Source organism: Trichosurus vulpecula, chromosome 7, assembly GCF_011100635.1.
Source record: "Trichosurus vulpecula isolate mTriVul1 chromosome 7, mTriVul1.pri, whole genome shotgun sequence".
Taxonomy (NCBI): domain Eukaryota; kingdom Metazoa; phylum Chordata; class Mammalia; order Diprotodontia; family Phalangeridae; genus Trichosurus; species Trichosurus vulpecula.
Genome location: NC_050579.1, coordinates 196,867,531 through 196,879,910, shown reverse-complemented (window position 1 = coordinate 196,879,910; position 12,380 = coordinate 196,867,531). Strand labels below are relative to the sequence as shown.

Below are 12,380 nucleotides of genomic sequence, written 5' to 3'. Positions count from 1 at the left end.
AACTACGTCTTTAATGGTAAAATTTAGGAGGCACTAAAGAGTGAAGTTGAGCATTTCAGGGAATTTAAGGCTATATTTGGGAGTACAATAGTCTTTCCAATGCCTCTTATGACTTCTAGACTAAGTGATCACTGAATGGCTAACCACAAAAAACCAATCAACAATAATTTACTAAAGTCCTAATATGGGTCAGTCACTGCACTAGGCACTGGGGATTCAAAGATAAAAGTGAAAGCAGTCTTTGATTTCAGCCTTTTGAACAGGCAGGGCAAAGGCATAGAGATGGGAGATGGAGTGCCATATATGAGGAAAGGCAAGAAGGTCAACTTGGTTGAACATTAGTTTCAATTGAGGGAGAGAAGATGAACACACACTATGGCTGGAAATAAAGATTGGGTCCTCTTTCAGAAAGGATTTAAAAACAAACAGAGGAGTTTACATTTCATTCTATGAGGATTACTGAGCTCTCTGGGGTTTAATGAGTACAAGAGTGACATGCTCAGTTTTGTGTTCTAGGAAAACTAATTTGGCAGATCTGTGATGGATGTATTGAAGAGAGGAGAGACAGCACAGGGGTACCAGTTGGGATGATATTGCAATATTCTAGACAAGAAGTGACAGTGGTCTGAGCTACAATGGTGGCTGAGTAAATGAGTTGAACAAATGGTGAAATGTGGGAGACATCGTGGTGATAGAAAACTCTGTGAAAATTGATTGAATGTGGGGACTGGGGTAAGAGTGAAGTGAAAAGGACAGCAGTGAAGTTATGAATTCAGTGACAGAAAGGAGTGTGGGACTCACAAAGAAATAAGAAAGTTCAGTAAACAGAGGGTCTTTGGGTATGGGGAAAATAATGGGGTGTGTTTTGAATATGTTGAGTTTGAAATAGATAAAGAATAACTACTTTGAAATATCCAATATATGATGCAATGCTAAATCTCAAGAGAGACACTAGGGCAGGTTGTGGGACTCAGCATCATAGGGAACATGAACAAAGACATGTGAAATAATAAGATCACTAAGACAAAACACATATAGAGTACAGAAGGAAGCCTAAAACAGAACCTTGGCATAAACCCAGTAAGAGGGCACAACGGGATGATGATGATCGAGCAAGAGAAACTAAGAATTGTCATATAGGTATTGGGACAACCAAGAGAGAGCAGAGTAACAAAAATCTAGAGAAAATACTATAAAGGTAAAGAGAGTGCTCAAAGGTGTCAAATACTGCACTGAAGTCAAGAGAAGAATAAGTTGAGAAAAAACCATCAGATCTGCATATTACTAAATTATTGGTAACTTTGGAAAGGATAGTTTTAGTTAACTGATGAGGCCATAAGTCAGATTTTAGAGGGTTTATGAAGAGGGAGAGAGGCAGTGGAAATAAAAAGATGGAAGGAAGGAAGAAAAGGAAGGAAGGAAGGAAAAAAAGAAAGGAAGGAAGGAAGGAAGGAAGGAAGGAAGGAAGGAAGAAGGAAAGAAAGGAAGGAAGGAAGAAAGAGAAAGAAAGAAAGAAAGAAAGAAGGAAGGAAAGAAAGGAAGAAGGAAAGAAAGGAAGGAAGGACGAAAGAGAAAGAAAGAAAGAAAGAAAGAAGAAAGGGGAAAGAAAGGGAAAGAAAGAGGAAGGGACGCAAGGAAGGAAGAAGAAAGAAAAAAAGAAAGAAAGAAAGAAAGAAGGAAGGAAGGAAAGAAAGGGAGAGAGTAAGGGAAAGAAAGAAAAACAGAAAGGAAAGAAGAAAGAAAATAAAGAAACACCCTTTTTTCTGGGACTTTTACAGAGAAAATAAAATGATATAGAAAGATAGTTTTTGAGGGAATTACAGGACTTATATGGGGAATCTAAGTATAAGAGAAATTTTAGGCAGCAGAAAGGGATTGAATAAATAAAGATTGAATATTAGAGGAAGCAAAGAGGCTAACAATAGAGGAAAAACCTTAGAAAAAGGGATTGAATCAAGGGTATATGTAGAGGATTTCACTTTTCTCAGGAGCAGGGCCACTTTGAATCATCATTAGAGACTGGAATAAAGCAGGAGAGAATAGGGGAGAATGGCAAAAAGTTGTGATTTGAAAAGAAAGAGGAAATAAGTAGCTCGCCAAAATGGTCTCTATATCCTAAATGAAGTACGATATGATGTCTTGTATAAATGTTTGGGAGAGAAAGCATAGGAGGTATAAGGGGAGAATATAAGATAAGAAGCAGCCAAAGTAAGGAATGGGATAAAGAATCAACATGAAAGGAACAAAAGGACTGCCTAGCTAAATTGAGGACCAGTTGTAATGATATGGCATGAATTAGTAGTGAACCCAGTCAGCACAGTTTTGTGACTGCCCACCTCCATTCAGCAGTACATGAGTAAAATTATAAGAGGTGGATGGCTAAAGTAACCAGGGATGGGAGTTTGGTAAGGTATAATCTGCAATAAGACCAAGCAGCAAGTGATTCAAGAGGAGGACTAAATGTCCAGTTAAACTGGCTAACTCTAGGGACACAATTAGGAAGGGAAGAGAGTAAAATCAGATCAAATATGATTGCCAGGCAAATTGTTGAGTGGTACAGGAACTCTATAAATGTTTTGTCAAATGTTATGGTTGATCCATCCTTTGTAATTCATTTGCCCCATGGCCAAATGCAAATTTCTGTTCATGTATGACCTTGTAGACATGAACAATGGTTCCATACAACTTTGGTATAGCTTTGCAAATAGCAAAGGTATAGCTTTGGAAATAATTTATGAGGATGTGATCATCTGGATGTGAGCTCCAGGAGTGTTTTAAGTAGGACAAATTGAATCAAAATCCAAAGTGAGGTTTGGAGTAGAGGAAACAGTTTTTCCTACATGCTGTCTTGTACAAACAAACAGAAGAGACTCAACACAATAGAGAATGCCTTGGGAGTTATTTTTCCATTTGAGGCTAGATTTGCATTTCAATATGACTGATCTGGGTTGGTGATGACTAAGGGAGAGCTTGAAATTAGACAGGCCATGTGGAAGCCTAATATGTGACACTGCCTTCATCTACATGACAATTCTAGTCTATTGGTCTGATTATGGTGTCAAAATATCTTGGAAAGTGAGCCAATACAGAGCAGTGAATATCACATAAAATTACTACAGGATCTATATCACTGCCACTCTTGAAGAATGGGAAGACAATCATTTCTTTAGGAATAGCATATTATGTTTTACCTCTGCAAAGGAACCTAGAGGAGCTTTCAAGACAGCCTTGAAATCAGAAAACCTGGATTAGCATCTTGGTTCTGACATTCCTTTTATAACCACTGAAAAGTCACATAACTTTTGTGAGCTCCAGTGTCCTGTGTATAAGTTACTAATAATTATACTACAATTGTCTACCTCAAAGAGGTCTTATGATCAAAGTAGATCAGGATGATAAAAATCATTCACTGAGAGATATAGCTATTGTTATCAACTTTTTCAAGGTAAGGATCTTATTCCTAGAGCCTTAAAAAGCAGGTGCTTCAGGGGTTCTTGGCCATTTTTTATTTCATGGGCCCATTTGGCAGTCTGGTGAAGCCTATGGACTCATTTCTGAGAATCACATCTATAGATATATAAAATAAAATATATAAGATTAAAATAGAAACAAACTACCTGGAAATGAATCAAAATATTTTAGATACATGAACCTTTGGTTAAAATCCTCAGAACTAGTTCCATTACTTCATATAAAAATTGAGAAAATTAAGGCAGATAGAGGAACTGCCATTTGCCCAAGGTCACACAGTAAGCCTGAACCAAGGCAATCTGACCCTCAAAACAATGACTGTTCTTATCATTTAGCATCTGTTTCTTTTCTCTATGCAGACGGTGGAGAGAGCGCACCACACCTAGAACATGGCCAATCTCACTGTGGTGACTGGATTCTTCCTCATGGGCTTTTCCAACATCTGGGAGCTACAGGTCTTGCATGCCACCCTTTTCTTGCTGATCTATCTGGTGGCTCTGATGGGAAATCTGCTCATCTTCATGCTTATCTCTCTTGAGGGGAAACTCCAAACTCCTATGTACTTCTTCCTAAGGAATCTGTCATTTTTAGATCTTTGTCTTGTTTCTATCACAGTCCCCAATTCAATTGCAAACTCGTTGAGTCACAACTACTCCATCTCTTTTTGGGGGTGTGTGTCACAGCTCTTTTTAATGATGCTATTTGCAGCATCAGAGCTTTTTCTCCTCACAGTGATGTCCTATGACCGCTACGTGGCCATCTGTCAGCCCTTGCACTATGAAGTCATTATGAACAGTGAAACTTGTGTGAAGATGGCAGCTGCTTCCTGGCTCACTGGAGGTTTGTTTGGGGTCCTATACACAGTTAGTACATTCACTTTGCCCTTCTGTGGCTCCAAGGAGGTCCACCAGTTCTGTGACGTCCCTTCCTTACTCAGAATCTCCTGCTCTGAGACACACCTTGCAACTGATGTCACTATGGTTTTGGCATTTAGTTTAGGGATTTTCTGCTCCATTTACATCACAATTTCTTACGGTCGCATTATCTCAACTGTGCTGAAGATTCCAACCAAAGAAAGTAGGTCAAAAGCATTCTCCACTTGTTTGCCCCACTTCACCATTTTCATGTTTTTTATCACAACAGGTGTCATTGCTTATCTAATGCCACCCCAGGAATCTGACCCAGTTCTAGACCTGTTGTTGTCCATGTTCTATACAGTGGTGCCTCCAACCCTGAACCCTGTCATCTATAGCCTGAGGAACAAGGACGTGAAGACTGCTTTGAGGAAGTTCATAGCCTGGAAATACTTTTCAAAGGCATTAATACCAAAATTTTTTTCCATGATTATTTGACTGTACATGTATATTCCTGCTTATGTACATAGATATACATCCAGACATGCATACGTGTGTACATTTCATATGTATACATATTTATGTGTATGTATATGTGTACATATTTCATATATTGATATATCACTTCTCTTTATGTGTTTACTGACTTGAATTCTTCGCTTGTATGTCCATGTTAATCTCACCAATTTTAAAATTGATTCTCAGAGGGACTGGAACAGCATAAAAATATGCTTTTTGAAGGATGTACACTCATTTCAGTCCTAAAATCAAGAAGTCAACACTTTTCTGAATAAAAGCAAAGCAAAGCAAATCAAAGAAAAGAAGGATTTATTTGAAAATAACGTACTGGAAGGTCCTCTTCTCAACTTATGTCAACTGTTTATTGAACAATTGGCTACAGAGAATGATAGAAAATATTATCTGACTTGAAAATAGATGAAGCCTTTGAATCAGGATGCCACGACTTACTGTGAAGCATCAAAAGTGCTTTCTATATTTATTTTGCTATGTGGTTTTTAAATGTTTTCACAATATGATATTTGATCACCTCGATAGGAGTAGGGAATAGGAAGGAAAGGTATTATCACCATTACATATCTAAGAAAACTAAATTCTTTCAAGTTTTACAGTAAGTGAGGATGTCATGATTCAAACACATTATTTTCAAATAATTTTCTTTCAGAAAAAGTGGTGGCCTCTTAATTTTACTTTCAAATTTAGAACATAAGGACAGAAATCCAGAATTGGGAGGACACCAAAGGTCCTTCCTCCAGTTTAATCTGTACCTGAACTTGGCTTCCATACAAAACATCCACAATTCATGGCCATCCAAACTTCATGTGAGTATTTTCAGCGAGGGAGAGTAACTTCATGCAAGGGTAATCCATTCCACATTTGCAGGTTTTTAATTGTTCAGACTACTTTCCTTCACATTAGGATGAACATTGCTATCCTTGCAATTTTTGCCCAGTTGCTCCTAGCTTCCATCAGTCTTTCACTACACTCAGATATTAGGTTATTTAGGGTTCATAATACTTGGAGTTAAGAAGGGCAAATGATATACAAAATTCAGGAGGCCATGATGACCAAAAACAAGAAAATTAAGAGGGCATAACTACCAAACTGTGTCCCTTGCTTTTTCATTTCTCTAAACTTTTTATGAGAATGAGCTACATGTGTATTAAGGATATGTTTCATGAAACTATGAGAATCAATCAATAAACATTTATTAAGTGCCTGCTATGTGCCAGGCATTATGCTAGGAATTGGGCATGCAAAGATAAAAACAAAATCAGCCCTGCTCTTTAAGAATTTACATTCTACTGATGTATGCAACTTGTTCAAGAATAAGTAAATACATAAATCTAAGATATAAATATAATTTATCTCATATATAAATATGATACATTTAAAATACATACTGTTTTCAGTGCTTAGTACATTAACAACTAAGTGAAAGAAAAAGAGTTCTTGAAGCAACCTATGTATTCTAGAAGGCAGAAGTGAGGAGGAAAGGCATTCCAGTCATGAGTAATAACCGGGGCAAAGACATAGAGGTGGAAGATAGCATGTCATATCCAAGGAACAGCAAGTAGACCAGTTTGGTGATATTGTAGATAGCAGGAAATGAATGAAGCAATTTTCACAAATAACACTATAGAGTACATCATATCCTTGCAGTCAAATTGACTGAAAGTTACATAGAATATAACATCCAACTTTGCATAGAATTTAGTGATTACAGTAGAACATTTAATTCAGTATAGCAAAGTGGGAGGGGAAGAAGGGAATAAACATTTATATAGCTCCTACTACATGCAGGGCACATAGTATTGAGGATTTTATAAGTTTTGGCTCAGCTGATTCTCACAACCATCCACGTTTAACTGTTGAAGAAACTAAGGCAAACAGAGGTTAAGTGACTTGCCCAAGATCACACAGCCAATAAATGCCTGGATTTTAATTCAGGTCTTCCTGACTCCAGGCCCAGCAATCTATCCACTGTGACCTAGGTGCCAAGTGGATCAAAAAGGCACATTGGTCTGTCTTCCATGCATGTGTTATAAACATTCAAATTTCTTTGACAGATGCAAGCAATGAGGACTATTTTCAATGATCCTCCAATTATTAAGCACAAACATAAAAAGGGGATATATTCATTTTCCTATCATTTAGGATATGCAAAGTAGTTCTGCAATAAAATAAGGATTCCTAATTGAGAAATCCTCTAATGCTCCTATTCATGGATGAGGTTCCACTGATTTCCTCAACTCCAAAAATACTTCAGAATCTCCTAAATGAGATGCCTGTCCAAGAGAATTTAGCCTAACAGATTACACAGAACACACTATAATAATAACTAGCATTTACACAGCACCCACTATGTGCCAGGCACTGGCTAAGTGATTTATAAATATTATTTGATACTCACAACAACTTTGAGAAGTTGATGCTATTATTATTCCCATTTTACAGTTGGGGAAACTGAGGCAAAGAAATCCTAAGTGACTTTTCCAAGGTCATACAGCTAGAGTCTGAGATGGGAGTAGAACTCAGATCTTCCTGACTCCAAGTCCAGTGCTCTAACCACTCTGTCACTTAGCTGACAAGTGGATCAAGAAGACCCATTGCTCTTCCCATTTTTTAAAGATGTGTTTCTCAGCCATCACCTTGCCAGTCATGTTGCTGCCCAGATCAAAGATGATGCCCTGGATGACTTAACTCTTTCATCTCTGAAATTAGCAAGTTGGTGAGGGTGTCACATGGCCTACTATATCAGAACAAACTAACTCTAGCTTTGCTTAACTTTACTCCCCAGACAACACCTCACCAGTTGTCTTGCTGATACACCTGTACCCTTCATGTAGCCCTTTCTTACCCCCACCTTCATTTTGTATTTCTGAAATGATAATCAAATCAATACTTCCATTATTTTTGTGGGGATAAAAAAGTGTCAATCTACTCCTTGATAGCTCTACTCACCATCCCCATGCCTTTCCAAACCCAACTACTTCTTCATGGCCACACTTCCCTTTCCTTGTTGTCTCCCCTCTTAGACTATAAGCTCAATGATAGCATCTGTTTTTCCCACATACATCTTTTTTATATCCCCAGCATTCAATAAAATATTCACTTGGATGGCTATTCCTAGAGCTGGTCTGTTGGTGCATATATTTGGAAATCAATAGATCTATAAGCATTTATTAAGCACCTACTCTGTGCTAGGTACAGTATAAAGCACTGAGGTTTTGAGGAAAAAGCAAAAATAGTAAGGACTCAAAGAGCTAACATCCTTATTGGGGAGGCATCATGTATATACACAGTGGTACAAACATGATATATATATATATATTTAAGAGGTAGACAATAACATTGAATGGGGAGGCACTAGCAGTTAGGGGGCCTGAGATAGGATTCATATAGAATGTGACCCTTAAGCTTAGTCTTGAAAGAAGCTAGGCATTCTAAGAGGGAGAGGGGGAGTAGAAGAGTACTCTAGGCATAAGGACAGCCAGTGCAAAGGTGCCCTGTATGGGAAATAGTAAGTAGACCACTCTGGCTAGACTGTAGAGTACATCTAAAGGAAGAGTTTATATTTGATCCTAGAAGTAATAGGGAGCCACTGGAGTTTTGAGGGGTAGACCTGTGCTTTAATGTAATGGGGCTTGTCTGGGCATATGCACAGATTATCTAATATGGAATCACTTTATGACTCATACCACATAGGTGGGAGTAGCCTCCTTTGATTGACTGTAACAAGAACATTCTACATCTTTAAAACTAACCAGATTGACATAATCTTTCTCTATCTCTTTCTCCTCCCTCCGTCTTCCCCCAACCCTTCTTCTCTCTCTCCTTTGTCATTCTTTCTCTCTCTTTCCTGATACACTCAGAGGTTGAAAATCACAGGTCACCCATGGTGTGGTGCCATAGTGCCACCATGATCTCTGTTGCTGATAACTGCTAGCCATGAGCTTAGGCAAACCACTTAACCCTCTTCACCTCAGTTCCTCAACCTCTAAAATAAGCTGGAGACAAAATGGCAAACCATTCCAGTATCTCTGCCAAGAAAATTCCTAATGAGGTCGCAGAAAGTCAGACATGACTGAAAAACAACTTAACAATGAAACCTCAGTTTCCCTTAATCACAGATTTATTGTGACAAGACTTGAGGCAAACTAATTACAAGGCTATTAAAATAGTCCAGACAAAAAGTGATGAGATGCAGAGGTGGAGACAAGATGGCAGAGTTAAGAAGCACTCAGCCAACCTCTCCCAAATTCCCCTCCAAACAACTATAAAATCACACCTTAAATCAAATTCTGAAGCAACAGAACCAATATAAGATCAAGTGAAATAATTTTTCCGTCTGTCCAAAACAACTTGGAAGGTTGGCAGGAAAGATCTGTCTCCAGGAATATCATAGACAAATTCCAGAGCTCCCAGGTCAAGGAGAAAATATAGCAAGCAACCAGAAAGAAACCATTCAAATATCATGGTGCCACAGCCAAGATCACACAAGATTTAGCTGCTTCTACAATAAAGTACTGGAGGATGTAGAATATGATATTTGGAAAGAGAAAGAAGCTAAATTTTATAATCAAGAAGAACCTGACCAGAAAACTGAGTATATTGGCGGGGTGGATATTTAATGAATTAGAGGACTTTCAAGTATTTCTGATTGAAAGGGGCAGAGATAAATAGAAAATTATACGAGACTAAAAGAGAAGCACAAAAAGCCAAACACGAAAGAGAAGTAATAAGGAATTGGAAAGGTTAAAATGTTTATATGCCCATATAAGAAGAAGATAATTGTACCTCCAAAGAACTTTATCATTATTAGGGGAGTTATACAAAAATTATAGAGAAGGCATGGGTGTGACATGACTATGACAGGATGATTAAATTAAAGGACAAGAAAGAAGGATGCACTGGTAAAAAGGAAAGGAAGAACTACAAAAAAATCTCACATAAAAGAGGCATGAAAAGAAGAGCGTTTATCATAGAAGGAAAGATGGAGGGGTGACAACACTTGAACTTTACTCTCATCAGAATCAGCTGAAGGGGAGAATAACATGCACACTCAGTGGAATATAGAAATCTGTTTTACTCTACAGGGTAGTAGGAGGGAAAGAGGATAAGGGAAGGGAAAGGGGCTGACAGAAGGGAGGGTAGATTAAGGGAGGTATTGGTCAGAAACAAACCAAACTTCTGAGGAGGAACAGAGTTAAAAAAGACAAAGATAAAATAAGGAAAATAAGATGGAAAGAAATCCATAGTTAATAATCATAACTACGAATGTGAACGAAATTAAGTGACCCATAAAACAGAAAAGGATTGTAGGATGAATTAAAAACCAGAATCCAACAATATTTTGTTTACAATAAAGAGAGAGACACAGAAAGAATAAAAGGGGTAGAGCAGAATCTCTTATGCTTTGGCTGAAGTTAAAAAAAGTAGGAGTAGCAACCATGATTTCGGACAAAAGAAAAGCAAAAGTAGATGTAATTAAAGGCAATAAGCAGGGAAACTACATTTTGCTAAAAGTTACCATAAAAAAATTAAGTAATATCAGAGGGCGGAGCCAAGATGGCAGCTGGAAAGCAGGGACTTGCATGAGCTCCCCACCAGGTCCCTCCAAAAACCTATAAAAAATGACTCTGAACAAATTCTAGAACTGCAGAACCCATAAAATATCAGAGAGAAGCAAGGATCCAGCCCAGGACAGCCTGGATTGTCACTGGATGAGGTCTATCTCACACAGAGCTGGGGGTAGAGAAGAGTGGAGCCCATCGTGGGCGGCGGCAGGACGAACCAGACCAGGAGCCGGGCGGAACAGGCCCTAGCACTCTGAATCAGTGAGCTGTAGCAGTTACCAGACTTCTCAACCCACAAACACCAAAGACAACAGAGAAGGTTAGTGGGAAAAGCTGCAGGATACAGAGTGGAAGGAGTTCGAGGTTCTGCCACCACCCCGGGGTTGGAGTGGGTGGTGCAGCTACGGAACTACAGCTGCAGTTGCTTCCAGCCCCAGGCCCACCTGGTGGGAGGAATTAAGTGTCGGATCAGAGCAGGAGTGCACAGCCTGCTTAAGATCCAAGTCAGGTCCTAGCTGGCGGTTCTTGGGGAAGGAGTGGTGGTGTGGCAGAGCTGGCTGTATAGAAATAGCTCTGAAAACAACAGTGCATCCCCTCAAGCTGGGAACAAAGTACTCTTTACTCTACAAGCAGTCACACCCTGACAAAAAACTCAAGGGTCAAATAAGTTGGCTGGGAACGTGGCCAGGAAGTGAAAACGTACTCAGATTCAGTCTCAGACTTTGGAATCTTTCTTTGGTGATAAAGAAGACCAAAATATACAGCCTAAAGAAGTCAACAAAGTCAAAGAGCCTACATCAAAAGCCTCCAAGAAAAACATGACCTGGTCTCAGGCCATGGAAGAGCTCAAAAAGGATTTGGAAAAGCAAGTGAGAGAAGTAGAGGAAAAATTGGGAAGAGAAATGAGAGTGATACAAGAAAACCATGAAAAACAAGTCAATGACTTGCTAAAGGAGACCCAAAAAAATGTTGAAGAAAATATTGAAGAAAACAACACCTTAAAAAATAGACTAACTCAAATGCCAAAAGAGCTCCAAAAAGCCAATGAGGAGAAGAATGCCTTGAAAGGCAGAATTAGCCAAATGGAAAAGGAGGTCCTAAAGACCACTGAAGAAAATACTGCCTTAAAAATTGGATTGGAGCAAGTGGAACCTAGTGACTTTATGAGAAATCAAGATATTATCAAACAGAGCCAAAGGAATGAAAAAGTGGAAGACAATGTGAAATATCTCATTGGAAAAACCACCGACCTGGAAAATAGATCCAGGAGAGATAATTTACAAATTATTGGACTACCTGAAAGCCATGATCAAAAAAAGAGCCTAGACATCATCTTTCAAGAAATTATCAAGGGAAACTACCCTGATATTCTAGAACCAGAGAGTAAAATAGAAATTGAAAGAATCCACTGATTGTCTCTTAAAAATCCTGAAAAGAAAACTCCTAGGAATATTGTAGCCAAATTTCAGAGCTCCCAGATCAAGGAGAAAATACTGCAAGCAGCCAGAAAGAAACAATTTGAGTATTGTGGAAACACAATCAGGAAAACAAGATCTATCAAGCGATTGAAGAGCTTGGAATACAATATTCTGGAGGTCAATGGAGTTAGGATTAAAACCAAGAATCACCTACCCACCAAAACTAAGTATCATGCTCCAAGGCAAAATATGGATTTTCAATAAAATAGAGGACTTTCAAGCTTTCTTGATGAAAAGACCAGAGCTGAACAGAAAATTTAACTTTCAAATACAAGAATCAAGAGAAGCATGAAAAGATAAACAAGAAAGAGAAATCCTAAAAGACTTACTAAAGTTGAACTGTTTTGTTTAGATTCCTACACAGAGAGATGATGTTTGTAACTCATGAGACCTTTCTCAGTATTAGGGTAGTAGAAAGGAATACACATATATATAGACAGAGAGCACAGGGTGAGTTGAATATGAAGGGATGATATCTA

At 38.5% G+C, this 12,380-nt stretch overlaps 1 protein-coding gene across 1 annotated transcript; it reads left to right on the top strand.

The window, feature by feature from the left end:
* The first annotated feature begins 3,860 nt into the window (after window positions 1-3,860).
* On the top strand, window positions 3,861-4,823 carry LOC118857758 (olfactory receptor 14A2-like). The gene has a single exon (XM_036768283.1). It carries the CDS (start codon window positions 3,861-3,863, stop codon window positions 4,821-4,823), a length of 963 nt encoding a protein of 320 aa, XP_036624178.1.
* Window positions 4,824-12,380: the final 7,557 nt, after the last annotated feature.